The 24,734-nt window shown below is 31.2% G+C and overlaps 2 protein-coding genes across 2 annotated transcripts in view; both read left to right on the top strand.

Annotated features, from left to right (window-relative positions):
• The window catches only part of LOC117171646 (synaptic vesicle glycoprotein 2B-like), an 18,760-nt gene extending 229 nt beyond the window's left edge, over positions 1-18,531 (top strand). Inside the window, exons 2-12 of the mRNA XM_033359141.1 lie at positions 151-312; positions 2,495-2,542; positions 2,697-2,858; positions 4,530-4,692; positions 11,729-11,850; positions 13,111-13,349; positions 15,089-15,430; positions 15,515-15,662; positions 17,651-17,810; positions 17,896-18,023; positions 18,100-18,531. Of these exons, the coding sequence (XP_033215032.1) occupies positions 171-312; positions 2,495-2,542; positions 2,697-2,858; positions 4,530-4,692; positions 11,729-11,850; positions 13,111-13,349; positions 15,089-15,430; positions 15,515-15,662; positions 17,651-17,810; positions 17,896-18,023; positions 18,100-18,161 (1,716 nt within the window). The 5' untranslated portion in view covers positions 151-170 and the 3' untranslated portion in view covers positions 18,162-18,531. The remainder of the gene's footprint in view (positions 1-150; positions 313-2,494; positions 2,543-2,696; positions 2,859-4,529; positions 4,693-11,728; positions 11,851-13,110; positions 13,350-15,088; positions 15,431-15,514; positions 15,663-17,650; positions 17,811-17,895; positions 18,024-18,099) is intronic.
• A 796-nt stretch (positions 18,532-19,327) lies between these two features.
• LOC117170840 (vegetative cell wall protein gp1-like) lies at positions 19,328-22,463 on the top strand. The gene is made up of 2 exons (XM_033357884.1): positions 19,328-19,336; positions 22,020-22,463. The coding sequence occupies exons 1-2, from the start codon at positions 19,328-19,330 to the stop codon at positions 22,461-22,463; spliced, it is 453 nt and encodes a 150-aa protein (XP_033213775.1).
• Positions 22,464-24,734: the final 2,271 nt, after the last annotated feature.

The raw sequence follows: 24,734 nt of genomic DNA, 5'->3' as shown, positions 1-24,734 counted from the left end.
GAGTTCTAGTTGTGGCAAAGCGATGTAAGTGAAGTGCATTATAGTATCGTACAAAGCTCCGGAACCTGTTTGCACATTATCATATTGAACTTTATTTCAGTATAGAGGTTTTGCGATATCATTGTGCGAAATTTTTTTCGTGTTCTGCAGTGGTTCCTGAGATACTTAGAATGGTTTCTAAACAAGAAAAAAGTAAAAACTGTGCCAAAAATAATATCGAGGAAACAATTTCTGCTTCCAATCTACAAACTCCACCACATTTTATCGCTTCATCTTCTGCAGAGACTGAAAAATGCAAAAAAAAAATTCTAGGTAGGTACAAATTGATAAATAAAAAGTTGTCGATTAAAAAAAAATTCGTAAACCTTTGTTTTTCATGATAGTTTGACATCAATTTTATTTGATAAACGCCTAAATTAAAACACAAAACATAATACAAATATAGTTTAACAGACTTCACAGCTTAAAATTCTTTGAAAAGAGGGGAAATATGGTGATTTTTAATGCCAATTGGGGTGAGAAAAATCCTTTAAAACAATATGTATCCTTAAGTATCATTGAATTTAACATAAAACGCTCAAGAGTTTCAGTAAAAATATATTGCACATTATACACTCGTGGCCAACGAGTATTGCCCACCCTCAGCCGAAATTGAACGAAATAAATAGTAATTGAAGAAATTTAATGAGATTAAAATCAGATTTAAAATCCTAAATGCATGTATTTAAAAAATCCAAAGTTGTTTTAAAGTTTGAGTTAATACATTTCAAATGCAATAGTAAAAAACAATAATTTCATTTTTATTGTTTTAAATATACAAGCTCTTTCAAAAATTATGCAAGTTTGTTTGAGGGCAAAAAAAGTGAAAAAAACTATTATAAAATTAGATGAATTTTTTTAAAGATAGTTAAATATTCAAACACGAAGATGAATTTTCAACTAGAAACTTTTCTACCCTCGTGTTTGTAAATAAAAAGAACTTTCAATACAAAAACACGAATTTAAAAATAATCAGTTGAAGTTTTAACCACATATTTATATTTATTTTTGATATAAAAATTAATTTTCAACCAAATGGCGAAAATTTAAAAAAAATGGTTGATTTTTTAAGGAAAAAGGATTATATTTTTATCAAATAATGTTTTATTTACAAATTATTCAACAAAAAAATACAATTTTCAAGAAAAGAATTAGATTTTTAACAAAATGGTTAAATTTTCAAATAAAATAATAAACATTATAAAAGTGAATTGTCAAAAAATAACTAGAACCAAGTGGAGGAATTTTTAACTAAAAAAATTAATTCTCAACAAAAAAAGCTACGGTTGAAATTAAAAAGAATTGTAATTTGAAATAAAAAACAATTGAATTCAACCGAAAATACGAATATTGAACAAAATAGTTAAATCTTTGACCAAGCGAGATTAGTTTCAAACCAAACAGTTACATTCGCAACTGTGAAGACACCATAAAAGAGCAGATTCCTGCCAAAAGACAATGAATCTTCAAAAAAATCAAATAATTAAATGTCAAATAAGAATTAATTTTTAACCGAATAGAATTTTTATTTCCTATGAAAGTAATAGAATATTCAACCTAAAATATGAATTTTATACAAAACAGTGGAATTTGTAAGCCAAGTATGTAAGTTAATTTTTCACTTGTGGATCTTTTTGGGACTCTATAAGCACACTTATGGGGCTTATATATAAAAAGAAATGTTTGATTCCTATTATATGGCTAATTGTGAAAAGGAATATTGAGTTTTTATTTGAAATAAAAATTTGGACCGCTCTAATGTTTGTACATAGTGTTAGAGATTATATATAATTTTCATCTGTTTTATAAAAAAAAAGAATTATGAAACAAATAAAAATTATTATATATAATATTTCTGGCTATGTATAATAATTTTTCTACTTCGAGTGCGTAGCTTAAAAAATGGAGATTAAAAATAAAAAGAAACAAGTGCAGTAATAGGGTGGTTCAAAAAAATTTTCTTTCGATTTTTGGTGATTGAAACCCTGCTAATTTTTTTCGTCTTCAGGAAAAATAAATTCCGTTTTTTTTTCAAATCGGTCAACTTGTTCCACCTCTTGCTTCCCCGAGTTATGAGCTCAGTTTTACAAAAAAATATAAAGAGGGAATATTCGGTATTAATTTTTGTAAATTAAAATGTAGTCACTATAAAAAGTAAAATTAAAAAATTTAAATTTTTCAGCAATTATATATGTGGACCACCCTAGTAAACTCGGTAGTTCAATTTTGTATTTTTTATATTTGTTTAGAATATTTCAACCGTAAAGAGCAGTTTTTGACTCATTTGATATGGCCATACTTGTGCTTTTTCAATTTTATAGGATTAAAAAATAAATACATTGAACACGAGAAACCGGAACTTCTGGTATCCATTTAAATTTTGTTCATGATTTATAAATTTGGCATTTGAAAATTATATCTACGTTATTATGTATGAAATTTATTTAATTTATAGATGCATACGCAGTGGAGGGCATTGCTCAAAGGGCGATTGACGCAGCAGGTAAGTTATTCGAATTTTTGGTATAAAAGATTTAAAAAACTGTTGATTATTATTTTACTATTGAAGAAGAATCATATTAATTACTTCCACAAAGGTATAATTGTTTTAAAACCTTGGTCCTTAGATTTGTTTTTAATTTTTGTATTTTGTACAGGATTCGGTAAATTCAACATAAAAATTGCAGCAGTTGGAGCTTTAATTTATTTCAATACCGCGTTGAGCATAATGAGCACGGGTTTCGTACTGACGGCAGCAGCGTGTGATTTCAAAATGACAACTATTTATAAAGGATATATTGTGACGGCCCCTTTATTAGGTAAATTATATCATTTATACTTATATATTATTATTGACATATTAAATATAAAATATAATAATTATTATTATTGTACATCCTTTGAAAGTTATGTAGCCGTTGGTTAAACACGGATTTTAACGTACGTGGAATAAAATTTGAAAAAAAAAATTAATGTGGACACTATATAGAGTTCAATATAAAGTGTTTCAAATTCCTATAATATATATTATATACATTATATATTCAAATATATAAATATATTCAACAAAAAGTTTAATTGTTCGCCAAAAATGGTTAATTTTCTACTAAAAGCTTTAATAAAAAAAATTTAACTGAATAAATGCATTAACACTTAGCGAAATTTTCAAGAAACAATCATGATTGTTTTGAAAACAGTTTAATTTTCAACACAAAAGTTCATTTGCAATCAAACGAAATGAAATTTTGATTAGGAAATATGATTTTCTACCGTAATAAATTAATTTTCAACACAAAGTGATGAATGTTTAACCAAACGATCGAATACTTAAACAAAAAAGATGATAATACAACCGAAAACTAATGAAAGAACTTTCAGCAAGTAGAATTAAAAGAAAATGGACGATTTTTTAACAAAATAGTTGAGTCTTCAAATAAATGATAGATGAATTTTGTACACAGAAGGTTAGTTTTCTGTCTAAAATGATGAATATTCACCAAAAGAGGAAGGATTTTTAACTAAAAATCCAAATACTTAAGAAAACAGGTAACTCTTAAACCGAAAAATGTATTTTCAACAAGAAAATTCATGTTTAATAAAAAAAGAAGAATTTTTAGTAAAATAGTTAAATATTTAGACATAAACACGAGTTTTCACTAAACAAGATTAGTTTTTTGCACAAAAAGACAATCTCTGATGTTAATATATGATTTTTCTACTAAATGGTTAAAAATTTTTACTCATAAGGAATAAATTTTCAATAAAAATTGAAATGTTTCAAAATTTAGGTTAAAAAATTAATTTTCAACAAGTAAAAACGATAAATACATGAATTCTCAAAAAAATTGTTGAATTTGAAGCCAAAAGGACGAGTCATCTAAAAATCTGTTGGATTTTCAACCTAAAAAAATTAATTTTGAACAAAAAAGTTGATTTACAACAAATTAGTTGATTTTTCGACCAAAAACAGACGGATTTTCAACTAAAGAAAAGATATTTAAACAAAATACAATTATCAATGAAATATTTACATTTTCAGATAAAAAATAATGAAAAAAGTGGATTTCCAACCAAACAGTTAAATTTGAAACGAAAAGATGAATTTTTCAACAAAAATAATGAATTTTTGAGAAAAGAGTTCAACATTCAACCAACTAGTTGAATTTTCAGTCATGAATATAACTTTCAACCAATAAAATTAGTTTTCAACAACAAAAAATTAACTTTTATTCAACAACGGAAAAAAATGTTTAAAAACAAGCAAGAAAGGAATATGAGAAATAGTGTCTAGTTACTTTCACTTTCCCCATTCGAACTTTTTTCAATCGTTTTTTTTTGCCTTCCCCCTTCCCCCTTCCCTCTTCTAGATTTGTTAACTTAGTTTAAGGATGGCTACTAATAACTATAATAAAATTTTAATCTTTTATACTCCAAATTTTTAATTTAGTACTTAAAGATTTGAATAATACAAAAATTTACTATATTTTTAGGTTCATGCTTCGGACCACTTGTATGGGGATTATTAGCTGACTTAAAAGGACGAAGAATGTCATTAATAACAGCATTATTTATGCAGGGAGCTAGTGAACTTTTAATGTCATTCATCCCAAATTATTGGTGCTTCCTGTTTTTAAAATTTCTCAGTGGCTTTGCGTAAGTTATACAATGGCTGATCCAGAAATTGAATTCGGTGGGGGCGATATGCAATTCAAGAACCTTTGGTGGAGGCAATCACCCCCATCGCCTCACCGTGGATCCGCGCTTGAAGTTATAATTATTTATTGCCTATTGTCCCACACCCTTAACTATTTGCTCTGAGTAACTTACTCTAGACCTCTTCAGGCTGTGTCGACTCTCATCGGTGCGTTTAACCACTTATAGCGACACTAGCGCATCTAGAAGGAGTTCGAAAACTAAAGTGTATCTATGTGTTCGTGCAAGTATGTGTGTATATTTAAATGCGTTGCATAAATTACAATCAGAGAAAATAACAAAATTAATTTACGACATTTTATTTATTCGAATTAAAATAGTGAAATAAAATCAGTGACATCCTGGCACAGTAAAAAAATTTCTATTTACTTAAACTTTGTTCATTTTTTGATTCCCTGATTTCACTTCAAACATCGGGACACAATTTTTCAACACTTTGCTAAACTTGACGTTTGTTAACGAAGAAATAACTTCTACAAACATTAGAATGGCGGCTTGCAGATATTTTAGGAAAATATTACCCCCACTTTTGCTACTACACTGATAGCGTTATAATTTCCCCACGTTCCATGAAATGGATCCAAAAGCACGCAGAAAACAAAAAGAACGAAAACGCTGTTTCTCACGCGTGAATAGAAAAATTTGTTTCCAAACTCGGTTCACAGTCGTGATAGACGTGAATTACGCGAGCCTTAAGGCTTCGTCACGTCTCTCCGGGACGTGCAACGCAGTTGGGTCGTTCGTGTCTCTTCGCGATGTTTTTCACGCGTCGTAGAACTGTGAATGCAACTTCCGGGAAAAATGTAGTACATTAACAGTTGTAATTGCCGTGATTCGCGTCCAATGAAAATATAGCCGGTGAAGTCGCTTCAATCGAGCGACATATAGATTCTGAAAAATCGAATGTCAACGCATATCCATCAGTTAAAAAAAAGATATAGTTAAAGAATGTGATACAACTGACAAATGACAATCGTAATAATTAATTTTTTATACGAGTATGACTTAAATTCACTAAAATAACTGTTCCCTTTAATCATTTTCAATAGATGAAAGAGATACTTTGTAATATTCTAAAAATTCATAAATAGAATGTAAAAAACTGTCACTGAAAATCAGTTTCTAAGAGAAAAAACCTACATTAGAAATAAGAGCACTCCTTTAAAAATTACATAACTCGAATAATTACAGCACGATGATGTTTATTATTATGCGTTTGTGCACAATTGTATTATAGAAAATAAACAATAAATATTGATTATAACAGCACTGACAATACCAACATGAACGAATGATCAGCTGATATAATCGATTGTCAGAATCGATACATATCGAATTCATGTCTCTTACGACTGTGAGCCGATTTTGGAACGAAACTTTTTTATTCATGTGTCGTACATGCGTAAGAAACAGCGCGTCCGCTTGTTTCGTTTTCTTCGTGAGGTTCTTCCTGATCCTTTCTAATGCTGGGCGCTGTGATGATACATGCAGGGATGTTTCATCATCCCTGCTGCATTTTAAACACTCTGTCGTGGAATTGTACCCTGTGCTGTGAATGAGATAATTTAGGTGATTGTGCCCTTTAATCATCCAAACCACTGTCCTTATATATTTCTTCAGCAAATCCAAGATTTCTATTAGTTAGGTACTCAATGTCTTTTAAAGATTCACAAAATTCCGAATCACTGCTCTCTTGTGGTATAGCCGGCAATTTGAACTTAAGAGAAATTGACGAATCTACCGATTGCTGCTACGAAAAGTTTGAGAACCCTGATTTCTCTTGCCAAATAAGCAGCCATTGTACGTGGATTCGCTAAAAGCACTGTGCTTCCTCTAACCGTTCACCTGATTAGTGTGGCAGGAATTAAGCTAGAGTACCGCACCCTTGGGAATTTTCCTGGCTCTGCCCATTCTGTACGTAAAGACCGGGATGGTTTTCCCCTGTCAGTAAAAATGGGTTTGTTCCCAGTATTCCCGATGTTTCTTTCAGATGCAGCTTTTGATGGCCATCCCGATACAGCAAGACGCTATTTCCAGTACTGATTCCTGTCCTGTGTATTCATTTGATGCGCCGCCTTTTTCCAACTTGTCCGTACTTTTCGTTGTCTCAATGCCCGTGGGAATAGGAACTCTTATAAGAGCCATGTTGTTCTTTTTTGCAGAGTTACTTTAATGAATTTTTGCATTCCCAAACCTGCTCTGATGTTACGTCTGATTTCCCAACTGCAGTTCTAATAATATCTCATCACAGCAATAGACGGCCAGGACCTCCACCTGAAAAACGTTCGTATGCTGCCCAAACGGGACATCTCTCTGCCTGTTCCTTGTGTTGCCATACATTCCTGCTCCGAAATCTCTTACTCATTTGAAACCGTCTGTGTATCAAGTTTCCTCGTGTAGGAGCGGTTTACCATTTTCTTTCTACATATTCCTGGTTGGGAAGCAGCCGCGGAAAACCTTGAGCAAGTTAAGGTGTTTCATTATTTATCTTGCCATATCTTGCCATATCTTGCCTATTTTCTCTTGCCAAGCGGTACATCGCTTGAGCCGCCCTGGTATTCATCGTAGTAGGGTATAGTCCTCATTGCTGCCGCAACACCCTTAAACGCCAGCGCTTGTAATCGTCACCACCGTGGTCACCAGACCAAGCCCACGAATAAGAGCCTTAGTTTAAGGATAGAGTAGTAGAGTTATGCAAGTATTTGAAGCCCTAGAATCAACGTCAAACCATAGGCTCTTTTGCATATATCCAAACCGTCATGACAAACTTCCTGCCTTCCCTCAGATATTTAAGAGTCGGAGGTCGTCAGCCTTCAACTACAAAATACAGGGTCGTGAACTTTCGACACTGTACTTTCTCGTAAAAATGATCAAGCTGGACATCCCCATAGTGTTATTCGCCTGGCTAGGTCTTCGACCCATGTGAATTCGGGTCGCCTCAACCATACCATGCTTCCTATTCAGCTCATTACCTGGTCAGGCACACCACACATTGAAGCCTCTCGACAAATGACTTCTGGAAGGATATTGCTGAAGGCACCCTCTTCAACCAAGAAGGTGCCATCAGCATACCCTCTCTGCACTAGATGCGGCTCTAATTTTGCAACAACAGCATGAAGCACATTTTTTACCGAGCAGCCTGAGTGAAAGGCGTGCTGTCCTCTGTACAGCGCTGAGACTAAAAGCACCTTATTATTGATAAATCTCTCGACCAGCCTTTCTAGCTTTTTCAGGATAAAAGACGTTAGGCTGATTGGCTGGAAATCTTTAGCAGCAGTGTAATCCTCCTTCCTAGGTTTGGAAATGAAGGCTTCCCCTGCCATCCCTACATTCTGATGGCATGTTTTTCTGAGCAATGCTTGGCCTAAATCGTTTCTTCAGGAAGAAGGGGGGGGGAGGGGCGAAATACATGACCTTTCATAAAAGCGCTGGACAGATGCCAGTATTCCCGGGTGATTTTTAGGTGCAGAAGAACCTAACGGTCTATTCCATCTTCTTGATATCAACGAGCTAGGCGGCAAAATTCCGTTCGGCTTTCTCCCTTCCTTGGCCTTACCTTCCACCTCTCGGTCAGTTTTAATTCGCTGAAATCCCGGGAAGTGGACTTTCATCAGGTGATTCCGAGTTGCTTCTTCGTCGTTGTAAAAGGCTTATATCTTCATTGTATTCATACTGACACGTCTTGTATATACAGGGTGATTTTTTTTAACTTGAAACTTTCAAATATCTCGAAAAATAGGCACTTAATGAAAAAATGTTATGAATAAAAATTTGATCATTCTGAGGAGTACATACACTGATGTTAAAATTGGTTTCCCACACACATTAGTTTCCCATTTGTCTAAAACATTTTATATTGTTGTGATAGGTGGCGCTGTAATCGACGAAATTCAATTTTTCTTCATTTTGCTGTTACTGAGAATGCACGCTTACGATTCTGCAATACTCGAAATTAGTCTTAACACAAACTGCTATTTTAAGCGTAACCCAGAAACAACGATGTGGACATAGCAGTTTTCTGTTCCCTTCGGGGTGCTCGATTAAGGTGAGTCCCTTTGCCTCTCAAGATTCGGGATTCTTGATTAGTGTGAGACCCTTGCCTCTAACAATTTGAGATAGTCAGGGCATCATCTTTTAATTAATGTAAGTGCTTAAAATGATGATCTTCGGCTTCAGTGTAATTATTAATCCGTAATTCAAATGAATTTACACAACGGAGAATTGTATCGTCTTGAATTTCAATACAGGCACTTGTAATTCGGTCAATCATATTCTCACGTGTTATTTTTCTTTGGACACTTTGCTTTTCAGATAACCCCACAAAAAGGAATCTGGTGAAGTAAGATCTAGAGATCTTTCAGGTCAATTTGTCGGACCACCTCTACCAATCCAGCGACTATTGAAATCACGATCAAGAACTTTTCGTGCTACCGTTTAATAGTGTGCTGGACAACCATCATGTTGAAAGCACATGTTCTGCCGTATCTGTAAGCTCAAGTCTTCAAGCAATATTGGCAGTTCATTGTCCAAAATGTCTTGATATTTCAGACCATTTAAGCTGCCTTCGATAACCTGGGAACGATCAGTTTGTTGCCAATTATTGTACACCATACGTTGACAGTCCATGCACGCTGATATTCGACTTCACGAAGCCACTGCGGATTTTCAAAACTCCAGTAGTGCATGTTGTGTCGATTAACTATTCCGTGGTTCTTAAAGACGTCTCGTCAGACAATAATACACTACGAAAGAATGAAGTTCTTGATGTAAAGAGTCATGATACAGATGAAATTTATTACGTTTCAAAATTTTCCAAACACTACTGTTAGACATTCGGGAATCACGAGCAATTTCTCGTGTACTAACGTGAGGATTATTGGCCACTGCAGTTAATACAGCAATTTCATTATTTTCTCCAGTGAGTGTTATTGTACGGGTCTTTTTCTTAGGTTGAACATTTCCACTAGTAGTAAATTTTGTAATAGTGTAATAAAATGAAGCACGTGACAAAATTCTATTTGGAAAACGCTGAGCGTAGAGATTGACAGGATTAGCAAGATTTCTTCCAGCTTCTCGATACACCAGAACCATTTCAGTTTTTTCTCCTACGGTAGATACTCCATTGTAAAGTAGTATTCGGAATAATCTTTGATCTAACTAAAATGAATTTTGTCTTAAATGTATTTTTTCTAATTTACTGCATTTAAGAAAAGAAAAAAATAAACATTTTCATAATGTTTCGAGAGCCTCCCCTGATCTCAATTCTCAATAATGCAATAATAATACCTATGTTCCTCAAGATGTATTTTTTTTATGTACGGGTTTTTATTGCACTTGATTATAGCGCAATCTATCGTGAAACGAGAAAAATGGTTCAGACAAATCATACGCATTTTTATCCAAAGATTCCGAATATGCAATAAAAAATAGGGGTTCCCTTGTAAGATTTTAAACTTGCCCCTACCACCATCCCCAGGTGGCGGTGTGGGGGAACCGATTTTAATATCAGTGTATGTACTCTTCAGAGTGATTAAATTTTGATTCAAAACATTTTTTCATAGAGTGCCTATTTTTCGAGATATTTGAAAGTTTCAATTAAAAAAAATCACCCTATAGATATCCCAGCCTGAAGGCAATTTAATTCTGTTGCCCTGTTTTAAAACGATCTATTTTTTACAGAGTTTCTCCAGGTCAAAGATCCAACATTCTGTTCCTTTCCTAGATTTAGTTTTATTTGTAGAGCAATAGTATGACTCCTGTTTTTAATCTGAGATGTGGGAGTATCACCACGATTTAAAATGTCCGGCTCAGTGTCCGCTAGGTATTCAATTAAATCTCTTTATATGCCGTTGATGTTTGTGCTCCCTTACACTGCACGACGGGAGTTTGCATCCCACCCCAACAGCAGAGGAATCCTACTCCTCTGGAAGTGCTGAATTAGAGCCTTCAGTTCTTAGAGTATCTCTGGTGATAATCCGTCTGTTTGATATCCAGCTTTAGTCCCTCCTTAAACCTGAACGCCCAGTCCCGTGACCAGATATCTGCGGTGTCTACTACGATAACCTCCCTTAGCCTGTCCAATTCCTCCAGAATTAAACAAACTTTACGATAACTCAACGCAACAAATAATCTCACCAAGGCGTTGTTAGCCATCTGCGCGAAAGTGAGACCCTGTCTTCCTAGAGCCTTATGTCGTTTTAATTCCCTGTTTGGAGGAGTGTCTTTGGAGTCCTTGTTTCTCTTTTCTGTAGAGCAAGCCTAAAGAGTTGCTCCAGATGATGTTCCCGCAGACATGGTCACATGTCCCCCTATAATGTGCCTTGGCTGCTGTTTGCATTCACGCTTAGCGTGCTCAATTTTATCTACACTGTTACGGTTCAATTTCTTTACGGAGAGACCTGCTATCTATTCTTCCACCGTGGCAACAAGATTATTGTCATCGGTATCAGAAGTCTGCACCGCTACTGTTGAGCCCTTACTGTTTTTATTCGTTTTTTATTGTGTCTCCCATTTTTTCTCAAATGAAGCTAGGGAAATAAGGGTATCATTCAGCCTTTGACATGGTGATTAAATCATGGATTGGGAGCATGAAAACTCGCGCCCTCGATATTTCAGGAAGCTTTGCTATTACCTCTTGGAAGAACCGCTTCTTAGTTTAGGTCCCACAGATTAGAGTCCATCAGCTTCCCAGAGTAGCTACATCTCGTGATGCATCCCCCTTGGTTCGCCTATTCTAGATTTATAATCCGATAACACCCTTAAGCTCTTCCACGAGCTACAAGGTTCCGTGATCCATAGAGAGCGTTATATTTATATAATTATTATTAAAGAATCGTCGTCAGCATCGAAGAAGTATTTGTTTCCAAAATGAATTTTAACGGCATAATTTCTATGTCTCTGAATGAATTCATTTTTATAATTATAATAAACATACTTTAATTTATTATTACTTTTAAATTCAGTTTAACACTTACAGATCCATTGGTGAACTTTCTCTCTTATTTACTTATGTGGGCGAATTTCAAACCACTAAATATCGTAAACTAGTTCTATCATTTATGGATGGCCCAATGATTGTAGGAATGATCACCGTTCCAGGTAAGACATTTGAATCCATTTTTTAAATAACCGTATTTCGAAATTTTTAATTAATGCAAATTTAAAAATTACATCATATACATAATTTTTAAAATACAAAAAAATCTGCCTTGGCCTGGATTTGAACCTTGGACACCACTATTCATGATTGGAATAGGTAATTAATTACGCAACTGAGACCTTTGCAGATCTTGTCTTGTTCTTCACTGCTGTGACAAATGTGCAATTTTTTACCAACCTGAAGTTTGATCTAATTAATTGTCAGTAAATGTTATAACCATGTAAGGGTGTAGACTAAGTGCAATCAATATCAAAAGGCACCTAGCTTTCAAATTATTCGACAAATATAGGCCTATTATTAATTTCTGTGAATCTTGATGAAGTCTTCCAAGCGTATTTTATAACAAAATAATTCAGGTGAAAATAACTTGTTCAACAATAGTTATCTAGAGTTTTTGTTTTTAGTTTTCCTTTAGGGAAAAGTTACAACTCTTCTTTGATCCCAATGATCAAGACCTCATTTTATTTTTTGAGTGATTCCCTACAGTTGTATTTGAGTGGGTTTTATTTTAAAAAATTAATTTAGAAATCATACAGTTATTATTTTTAACAACAATGATTGTTTAAATTCTAATTAATACCACCCAAGTAGAAATGCAGAGAATCATTTAAACAATAAATTATGCCTTGATCATTAGATTTAAGGGCTTATATCCAGTTATTTTAAGGTGTTTTAAAAATGTTTGTTGGCAATGTTCAAAAAAATGTTATTCAATGGACTACATAGGATCTAATCTATATTGTTTTGGGTGTTTGTTTACTAAAAAACATTCAGATCTGAAGGAAAAATGGCTGCTGCCGCAAAGCACGTTTTCTTATTATTATTTGTGGTGATCAGTAACTCCGAAACGGATTATCTAAATTCAAAAAAACCAACCAGAATTTATTTTTATACTCCTATACGCAGTTGCTGAACGAAGCGTTTTTAAAAATGTTTACATAAAAAAATGGCGATGATTCTTCTAAAAATTTTGACTTTTGAAGTACAAAAACTCAAATTATTACCAAAAGAAATAGAGATTTTTGTCCCAATGAAAATCCAGCATGAAAATCCCGCATGAATAGTGTACTTCCCGATTTAAGTCCAGGCTAAGGCAATTTTTTTCTTTTTCTTCAAAAATCACTTGTCCGAAGGAATTATTTCAACATAGAGATATGTATTAATTCACAATGATAATAAAAATGGTCTAATTTTTTCAGTTCTGGCGTGGCTTATTGTTCCACTGGAATTTGACTTTCGAAATGAGTACATTCATTTCCGCTCCTGGAATTTATTTGTCATGTTGTGCTCCATACCGGCTGTTTTAATTGCATTTTGGTTAATTTTCCTTCCGGAAACCCCGAAATTTCTTGCAGAATCTGGTCAAAATTTCCAGTTCCTTACCGTGCTTGGAGATATTTATGTGAAAAATAGCAACCAACCCGTTGAAACATATTTTGTAAGTACACCGTGTTTACACTTTTTATAAATAAGTATTAAAGTAATTAAACATTTTTTCTGGTTTGTATTAACAAAAAATGTTTAATTACTTACATACTTATTTATAAAAGGTTCTGGTAATTATTTTAAATAATTTTAAATTAAAAGCGTTTGAAATTAAAAATTATATATATATATATCAAACAATTGAAGAATGTGATGCAATTTTGAAAAAGGAAAATATTAAACATTAAATTATATTAATATTAAAAATTAAAATTAAGTAAGTTTAAATCAAGTATTTTTAATCAGAAACTCTCAAAATTCAGAATAACCATTCAAAATTAAACAAATTGTTGAATTATTTATTTATCAATTTCATATAGTTTGATTCTTATCTTTTTTCATTTTAAACCTCAAAATGTTTAACTTTTTAATATTAAATTGTTTAATTTTCCCACTTTATTTATAATTATTACTAATTCTTGAAATTTTCCAACATTTAAAAAAATCTTTAACTAAAATTCGGACAATTTTAAGATGTTACACTAAAAATTAAAACAAAACAAAAATAAAGAAGCAGATTGCTGTACATGTTCCCAATATTTAAAATTACACAACTTTAACCCTTTCAATTGGAAATACTTTTTTTAAGCTGACTTTAAAACTTTTAAATAATACATTATTTTTCATTTCTGGTTCTAAAGTATTTTTATTTCTAACCCTCGAATTTATAAAATTTTTTCCTGAATAAAATCAAAAGCAAATAATTTCGAATTTAAAAAAAAACACAATTTCTAACCTTTTAATTTTAAATCTTTTAATTTTTAAGATTTCCGTTAAAATTATTATTCATTCTTGAAATTTTCTAAAAAATATTTCTCGTTTTTTTCAATCATAAACTGAAAAAAATTAAGATATTCCCTTGAAAATTAAAATTAAAAAGAAGAATACAAAACACGATTGCTTTATATAATTACAATATATAAAATTGCTTAACTTTAATCCTCATTACAATTCAAATTGTTTTTAAGTTTAGTTTAAAAATCTCAACATAATGGAACATTTAAAAATAAAAAACAATTCAATTATTAATCCCTATTTCGAAAATCTCGTGTTTCAGCTTTGATATTCAGGCAAATTATTGTCTAAATTTTGCATTATTTTAAATATATTGAAAATTGTTTAATTACAAATCCCTTTAACAGAAAATAGGGTAACTATCAAGTATTTAATTTTGATATTTTACGATTTTGAACAAGTAAAAACCCAGACAATTTGTCATGTTTCATAAAGAAGACCAAAAAATTTAAATAATTTAAAAGTAAAATCTGAAATTACCTTAAAATTTTTGATATTTGAATTTAAAAATCAAACTTTTTTGAATTTTTGCCTTTAGAGAAAAAAAATGTAGTTTCAGTACCACGAAACTTAAACTATTCTACAGCAACGCACTCAAAACGCAATAATTTTAAGTTGAAATTATGGACATTTTCAACATGATAAACATATTATATTATTATTAAGTATTATATCATGTCGTAATACGTAGTACTTTACTAAAAAATGTGACTATCATTTTCCAAATGGAAACTTTAAAAATTAGTGAATTTAAGCTGGAAGCGTTAAAAATTAAAGGATTCCAAACTTTCTTTAAAAATTGAAGCCTTCTCAAATTAGAATCAAGAATTGGAAAATTATTATTAATAATTTCCATAAACTAATATCTGAGACAATAATAAAATAATACTTTTTTAGGAAAAATTAGCCAATGGCGAAAATAAGGATGTTAGTGATTTTGTACATAGGTTTTGGAAAACACCAGTTAATCAGAAAAAAATATCTAAAAAAGAAATCACATTACGACAAATTTTAAAAGATTTCAAAAAGCAAGCCCTGGATGTGTCAAAACCTCCATATGTTTTAAAGACAGCCTTGGCTTCTATTTCCACTTTTTTCATAACTTCATCTCACTACGCATTATTGCTTTGGTTCCCAGAAATTTTCCAAAGATTTTCTCAATTTGAGACAAAATTTCAAAATGAAACGTCGAGCGTTTGTTCTGTTTCGAAAAAACTCTACTCATTAAACGCAACCATGGCAAGTATACAAATAGTACAAAAAATACATAATATCTCTAGTGTCTTATTAATCATATATTTTTTTAATTAAAATTATTTTCAGGCTAACACAAATATTGATCTTTTCGGGTGCGAATCTAAAATCGATACAAGAGTTTATCTTAACTCACTATGGCAGGCAATTGCTTGTATCCCTTTTTCGATTTTATTACCAATGTCCGTTGATCGATTGGGATTTAAATTCTTCGTAGGTTTGTATTGGGTTCAGACTTTATTTAATTAAAAAAATGATAAATTAATTTTTAAGTTTATTATATTATAAATCTATTAATTTCATGAAAATAAAGAAATACATTCTTTTAAATAAAATTAATGTATAGGTACCATATTAAATTTAATATGAAATGATTAACTATTTAAGTCGAAATATATTGCATGTTCAACAAGATAGTTACATTTTTAACCCAAAAAAATAATTTTCTACCACATGAGATCATTTTTCAACAAAAGAGTTGAGTGTTTAAAATAAACAGTCTAACTTTTTAGAAAAAAAGTTAACTTCAAACCCAGAAAGATGAATTTTCAACTAATAAAAATTATTTTTTAACCAAATACTCGAATTTTTAAATAAAAATATTAAACTATAAGCACAAACAGTTGCATTGATAAACAGTTTATTCTTCACGCTTGTAAAACAAATTTTTTGGAAGACAGTTACATTTTCAAGAAAGAAGTTTTCTATAAAAAAACGTGAGTTTTCCATCCAGAGGGACGAATTTTATATCCGACAAGACAAACTTTCGAAGAAATATTTAAATTTTCGAGAAAAGACTACTTTTTGGCAAATCAGTTAAATCTTCAACATACAGAGATCTATTTTAATTGGTGTTATTCTTAAAGATAAAAATGACGAATGTTCAATAAAACAATTGAATATGCGACAATAAAATATTACTTTTTAGTAAAATATTTAAATTATTTATTTAATACTTAAGTTTTCAGCAAAGTTGTTACATTTTTTATAAAAATAATTGATTTTCAAAAACGCATATAATATTTGATGTTTCAAATTTAAAAAATTTTATTTTCAATAAAAAACAGTCTAAGTTAATCGATAAAGATTAATCCTAAACGAGAAATCTCATAGTTTATATTTTAACGGAAAAATATTTTTATTTTGAATGAAAAAACAGCCAAATCAACCAAATAATTGAATCTTCACTAAAACATATTAAATAAAAAAATGTAAGCCAAAAAGAAGAATCATCTACACAAAAATGTACGTTTAACCAAATAGATCAATATTAAACTTAAAAATATTGAATTTCAACAATAAATAAAATAGTTATATATAATTATTATTAATTATTATATAATTTTCAACCAAATATTCAAGTTTTCAACAACAAAAAATTAATTTTTCACAATGAAATGAATTCCTACCATAGAGATGAATTTTCCACGAAGCAGTTGAATTTTAACAAGAACAACTATGAATATTGAAAACAAAAGCGAAATCCTAACCACATTATTTGGATTTCAGATCATATGCGTTCAATTTCCAACAAAAAATCGAATAGTTAAATTAAAGATTCAAAAATTTTTTTTTAATCATGAAAATAAACAAATTTTCTAACAAAAAGGTGGACTTTCACCTAATACAATAAATTTTGAACCAAACAAATAAATTTTCAACCAAAAAAGATCAATTTTCTACAAAAAAAGTAATGCTTTAACCAAAAATATGAATCATTCTCAAAATATATACATTTTCAACCAAATAATTGAATTTTTAATAAAAACTATCAATTTGCAAAAAAATGGAATAGTTAACTTTTCAGTTGAAAAAATAACTTTTAAAGGAAAAAAAACAACAAATTTGTTAGAAGACAGTTGAATTTTTCAACAACAAAACTATGAATATTGAAAAAAGTGAATTTCTAACCACATAATTTAAATTTTTTACTAAATAAGATCAATTTCCAACGAACAATAGAATAGTTAAATTGACTTTTGAAGAAACGTTTTCTCAATCATAAAAACAAACTAATTTACAACAAAATAGTTGAATTTTAAATAAAAATGATGAATTTGCGACAAAAAATGGAAAAGTATACATAGGAAACAAATAGTAAAAAGATGTTCACAAAACTTAAATGAAGCCTGAAACTTTAATATATAAATTTTGAACATTGAATTATTTTTAACATGCGTTTGATTAATCATTTAAATATTTCAGTTGCTTCTACCTTAATAGCCTTTGCTACTACACTTGGATTCTTCTTCACAACAAATTCTTTACAAAATTTGATCTTGTCCTGTATTTTTGAAGTAATGACGTCGGTTTTCATGAGTTCAATGTTCTGTTTCCTCGTTGTTATTTTTCCGACGAATGTCAGGTATGTAGTACAAACTTTTAATTATGAAAAATATTCTTGTCTTTGAATTATATTGTTCATAATGAAATACAATTTTGAATTTCAGGGTAGTTGCAAGTACAGTGATTGTGATTTTCAGTCGTTTAGGCAGTCTTCTTGGTAACACCGTATTTAGTTACTTAATAGATGATAACTGCGTTCCACTCATTTGTATCGTTGCTGTGCAACTCTTCAGTAAGTAAATTAATTAAAAAATTCGCATAAATTCTATTTAATTAGTATGTATTTTAAAATTTGTTTTTATTTTCAGTTGGAGCAGTGTTTGCGTTGATTATTCAAATAAGAAGACCCAAGATTTACGAGACTGTTTGATGATTTTCATGAATATTTTACTTCTCATCGATCGTTACATTTTCCCATTAGTGGGAGATATAAGTAAATACACCAAAAAATCGTAAATCATTGTTTCATTCCATCTATAAATTACACATGGAACAATAAACAAATTTTTTATCATATCTTCTGTTGAGATATGCTTAATTGAAGCTGGATTGTTAATCTTTTTCGTGGATTTCAGTCGGCATTAATTATCCTATTTTAAGTAATAAATATAAGAAGCACCTGGTCCAGTGTTGGAAATGTACAAAAGTTTCCCAGGAAAATAACACATTCTTTTATTTATAGTTAAATAGGTTATACACAAAATATTTCATCATTAAAATATGTCTTTCAATTCTTATATTTTTATATTTTAGATCAGTGAGATGTTAAAAAAAGAAGATGAATAAATTATATCTTTGTCGATAAGAATAATGAAAATGACGAAAGCGTCTTATTTTTTCATTGAAATAAATTGTTTACTTTGTCAAACAATATTTACTTGTAAAAATGGTATAGAACGTGCAACACCTTTTAAGCATGTGTTTGAAAACAAAACATTTAGTTAAAATTTAGAATTCCTTAATTTAATTAAATTTAATTAATTTTTGAATTAATATTATTAATTATATTATCAATATTAGGTAATTTATTAGTAATAATATTATTCATCAATATTATTAATAATATTACTCAATTAATTAATTATTTAACCTTTTTTATTATATTATACCTTTTGTCACGTACTATATCTTGACCATGTACCGGGTGAGCCGTTTTAATTGACGCACGCAAATATCTCTGCTGGTAAGTCAGATATGAAAACATTGTTTCGACAAAAGTTATTCCGGACAATAGGGGCCATCTGAATGTACTAATTACTGTGAGCTTGGGGTCAATTTTTAAAGTCGTTTTAAGTTTAGAGTCAGTTTTTTAAATGGGAACCTCTACTTTTGACACCGGATTCGGTAAGAGCTAAAAATTTTACACCCAAAAATAGAGTTTTTAATTTGTTAGAGTGACCTTCATAAGGTTAATGTTAAAAGTTGAAAAATCGTCGAGAAGCTGTTTTCTTTGAACTTTTGAGGATTTATGCCATTTATGGGCAAAAAAATATTTGGAGTGCTTGTTTACCGTGACCATCTTGCCCTAAGGTCGAGATGGTCAAGGTAGTTGGTCCCTGACCTACTAAAAGATTTTTTCCTCTGCAAATCCTCAAAAGAACAAAGAAAACACCTCCTGTACGATTCCTCAACAGTTAACCTTGACCTTCTGAAGGTCATTTGAACAAATTAAAAACTAACTTTTCAGACGTAAAATGTTCCGCTCTTTCCGAATCCGATGTCAAAAATAGGGGCTCCCATTTAAAAAACTGGCTTTGGCCTTCAACTGACTTTGAAAGTTGACCCCCCAAAGGTCAGAGTTAGTACTACAGTCAGATGACCCCCATGGTGCTAAACAATTTTTCACACCATATTTAAATATCTGGCTTACCAACAGAGATAGTTGCGTGCGTAAATTTAAATGGCTCACCCGGTATATATAATCAATTGTAACTATTTGGTTTAAAATTTAAGCATTTTGATGAAAATCCGTCTATTTCGGAAGAAAACGAATGCTTACATTCTTATAAGAGAAGGAAACAGAAAAGAAACAATTCTCATCAGCTGTGTAAAATTTAACCTCACCCCCTTCCGGCTTTGTAAAATGTTCACGTTACGTTTTCTGACCCTCTGAACTCGAATAATTTTTGAAAGAAATGACAGATTTTGATTGGCATTTGTTATACTCTTGAAATATTCTAAACTAAAGAATTTTTTTATAGGATTTGAAAATTCTATATACGGAAATTCAAATGAATAATTAATACCATTTAATTTTTTCGATAGAAAACAAATTAACAGAGTTATAGCATTTGCAAATTTAAACAAAAAACGAGAATTATGATTTAAGACCAAACAATGCACGATATAAAAAAAAATCGTGAAGAGAAAAGCGTTGCTTTTTGAAGCGTTACTTTTTAAATTTTCTTGAAAAATTAAAAATTCACATTTTGATCGCACAAAAAAAATTGAAAATCGAAAAATCCATTTTTCTGTCAAACCATATAAGATACGAAAAATGATCAATTAACAAAAATGTTGCATTTAAAAAGATCTTCAAATTCGTTTTTAATCTCTTTTTGATAATTGCATTCATTTTTCAACATCCCGTAACATTTTCATCAATTTTTCAAAAATAGTTGAAGAAATAATAATTTGTTAATCAAACGATTCAGAAATATTCAATCGCACATGATAAATAAACAAATATATTTTGCTCACGAAATTTAATAACTTAACTTAATACTAATAGAAAGATTATTTTTCAATATTTAGTTTTAATTTTTCTTTCAACGTCAAAAATCCTAGTCTCACTCGGGAAATTTCTGCTCTTCTATATTAGAGTAACATTCTGATGCCTAGCGTATTCGATCTTTTTTAAAATAATTTTTCATTTTCAAATGAATGAGAATAAAAATTGTAAAGAACTTTTTTTTTCTTTTTGGTATTTGTGTCATAAACATTTCGTAAGAAACCTTTAAACTATGCTTGTGATGTAGGTGTTCCCGTTTTAACGCAAATTCGGTTCAACCCAATTTCAATTATAATTAAAATGAGAAATTACCACAATTATTTGTCAAAACCAGTTTTAACTAATAAAAACGCGAAGTAACCAAGTCCTTTTGTAAAAAGACCGAGATTTTTTAAAATCCATTGAATTTCGTGTTTTAACTGAAAATATTAGTTTAAACTAGATTCACCCAATTGTGGCCTTAAAAGAACTAGTTTCACCCGTAGTATTCAATGTGGTTCGAGAAGTGACCAATCACTTTTCTGGGACCAGTCGCTAGCAGGTGTTTTTTTAAAGGGCGAGGCTAGTTTTAATATTTTGCAGTTTAACGGCAATTCGAATTTTTCAGTTATACGATTAATATTTTTTCATTATGAACGAAAAAGTAAAAATGTATGTTTTGATGTGAAAAACTAAAAATCGAGAATTTCCGCATTAGGTTCCTTTGTTTGCGTACGATCACATATGTTTTTTTTTTGGGTTATATGATGAGTGAGAATTTTAATGAGCGCTCTTATTATTGTCTGGACATTGAGATCCAGAAAACTTATATTACACTTCTACCAGGCTTCAACATGAAAGGAAGATTAATATTTGCATTGTTACTGAATGAGCGACATTTCTCTAATATACAAATAAATACATAATTTTGATTAATTTTAGTCCAGACTATTACTTTAAAGTATCTGATATTTTTCAACAAATAATTACCAGAGAATAATTATAATATATTGTATTTTTACAGCAATTAATGTTTCTTTGACGAATTCCTTTCATATGCCTGACATTTGGAGTGTGAGTTTCACTTTAATTACAATAATCATCCTAAATTAATATTATATAGAACAGACGCTCTATTATTATAAAACATTTTGTAAGATGAACCTATTTACAGTACCGAAAATTCTGTAATACTAACCCTAGCGCTATGATTGACTGGTTATAAGTCTTACGGAAAATTGCCTACTACTAGACAGTGCCTATATAGTACATTATCCAATTTTATTTTCACTCATAACAATTTACAAAATTGCTAAGAATTACTTCATTATGAGTGAGCACTTTACTTTCTTGCATATTCTACGAAAAACATAAATTTTCTTTCCCATAAAGGTAAACTTTTCACTAGTAAATTAAAAAAATTACTTCAGCGCTGAATCATAAATTAGAAAATTAATAATTATACAATAATTGATGTCCACGTGAAATCCCTGCTAACATACTTCTTATTCCTTGCAGCAATCAGCAAAAGAAACAGAGGCAAAGCCACCTCCCGAAAAACCGCCACCAGACCCGCCAGCACGTTCTCCGCCAGACACGCCACCAGACTCGCCACCACAAACGCCTCCAGACCCACTACCGCAAACGCCACCAGTCACATCACCAGACTGTCCACCAAAAGTACCGGCAGACCCGTCGCCATACTCTCCGCCAGTTACGCCACCAGAATTGCCACCAGAAACCCCAACAAAATCGCCTCCAGACCCGTCACCAAATTCTCCGCCAGCTACGCCAACAGAAACGCCACTAAAATCGCAGCCAGATACGCCACCAAACTCTCCGCCAGCTAAGACACCAGAATCGCCACCAAATCAGTCATCAAAATCGCAGCCAGACCAGCCATCAAACTTTGCACCAGATACGCCACCAGAATCGCCCCCAAATCCGCCAACAAAATTGTAGCCAGACCCGCCACCAAACTCTCCGCCAGCTACGCCACCACACCCGCCACCATGTTCGTCGCCAAAAAAGCCACCACGCTCTATACCAAAAGCGCCACCACACAAGTCACCACAGGAGCGACCACGCTCGTCGCTTAAAGCGCAACTACAAAAGGCGCCACATAAGACACCACAAAAACCACCACAAAAGCGACCACACAAGCCACCACACAAGCTACCACAGAAGCGACGGCCCTCGCCGCCTAAAGCGCCACCACACAAGCCAGCTCACAAGACGCATATAAGCATTTAGTCAATAACTATTGCATTTTTTAATGTTCATGTGCCTATAGTATATAGAAATAAAGATTAAAATTATTTAAAAATTAAGAAATCATTATCATAAGACAGTTGAAAAAGATTTGCTTTATTTTTCCTTGAAATTCTCCCAGATAATAATAGATATTAACTTATAATTATTTTAGAAGTCTAAAAGGCACATGACAGAAAATGAAGAAATTCTCTACCAAAATTATGTCATGTTCTCAAAGTTGTTGGATTGTTATGTAACAATTTTTTCTCCACCTATTTTAAAGATTTAAGTTTTTAAAATTTACTTTTCTCCGCCTATGCATGAAAGAAAGGCTTTTTGAAACCTTTTTATGTCTATACTTGACGAGCCGACTAAAAGAATTTCAAAAAGTGAATTTTCTTTTGAGTGCTCAAAAAATTATTGTGTGGGGCATACGCCCAAATATATAACATCAGCAGCATGTATGAATAATGAATGTCACGAACACAGTATAAAATAAAGTAATACATAAAACTAGAAGAATGTAAATGTGTCAAGTTTTATTTCAAGCTGATAACATATTAACACGTTCTGATTCCAATTTTCTTTTTGAAGATTTAGTTATTGATTATACTTAAATTAATTAACTTTGCATGAAAATCTTGAAAAAATACCACAAACTTTAGTAAAAACATACATGACTTGGCCGAAGCTAAAATGTATGAAAGGAAAATCACGAACAAGTGTCCGTTATCTTTGATATTTTCATTATGCTTCTATATAGTGGCGCCAAGTGACCTAATTGGTAACAAGGTCCAATGCATAACGTTTACCTACTTAAAATACTAAGCACAATATTTGCATAGCATGAATCGTAAAAAATATAAAACGGACAGTATGCTGAACATGATGTTCCTAAATTTTGTAATAATTTTTAATCAGAATTATTTTATATATTTACATAAAATAGGAATTCTTTTCTGTTTTCATAAAATTAATTCTGCTTGTAGAATTTAGTTTCATATAAAATAAATCATAAAAAGAAACGAGAGGAGAAAATAATTTTGTATAAGGAAATTCGAGGCAAGTGCAGCCTTTTTAGTTCATTATTAACTGTGGTATAATGGTTATAAAGCGGATGGCTGACTTGCGTTCGCGTATCCATAATTTTTAGTAATTTTTTCTTTTCATTTTCTTGTTTTCTTTAAATAATATACTTGGAATATTAAGAAAGATAAAGACTAATAGAATGTGGAACATTTTCCCTATTTGTTGAAAAATGCTGAACGACTATAGCCTTGCCAATAGTAAAATAGTCTTTTTGCGAATAATTTTAAAGCTGAAAAATCATTATATATAAGAAAAAAATTCTTGCCTTCATAAATAAATAAATATACGTTTTGTACCCTTTTCTGGCATATATTTATGTTTTGGAAAATTAATGAAAATTGTTATTATTTATTTTGTGAGATATGGTACGAGGGTAGTTCAATAAGTCCTTAGAATGAAGTATAAAAACAATTTTTTTTGTGTAAATTTTTTTTTATTTTTCAACATAATCTCCTTGGAGCTCTATACACTTGGTCAATCGCTTTTCAAGTTTTTTTAATCCTTCAGAAAAGTGCGTTTCCGGAAGTTCCTCAAAATAAGCACTTACAGAGGCAATGACGTCTTCGTTGTCTGGAAATCTCTGTCCACCGAGCCATTTTTTCAAGTTTGGAAATAAGAAAAAGTCACTGAGGGCTAAATCTGGTGAATACGGTGGGTTTTCGACCAATTCGAATTTTAGTTCTTCAATTTTAGCCATTGAAACGAAGCATGTGTGAACTCGGGCGTTTCCGTGATGAAAGAGAATTTTTTTTTTCGCCAAATGTGGTCGTTTTTTTAAAATTTCTTCTTTCAGCTGCTCTAATAATGATGCATAATATTCACCAGTGATTGTTTTACCCTTTTTACCCTTTTCCAAGTAGTCAATAAGTATAATTCCACGTGCATCCCAAA

This window comes from Belonocnema kinseyi, chromosome 4 (assembly GCF_010883055.1).
Source record: "Belonocnema kinseyi isolate 2016_QV_RU_SX_M_011 chromosome 4, B_treatae_v1, whole genome shotgun sequence".
In the NCBI taxonomy this organism is placed as follows: domain Eukaryota; kingdom Metazoa; phylum Arthropoda; class Insecta; order Hymenoptera; family Cynipidae; genus Belonocnema; species Belonocnema kinseyi.
The sequence above is the reverse complement of the archived record's forward strand: the minus strand, read 5'-3'. Positions and strand labels throughout refer to the sequence as shown.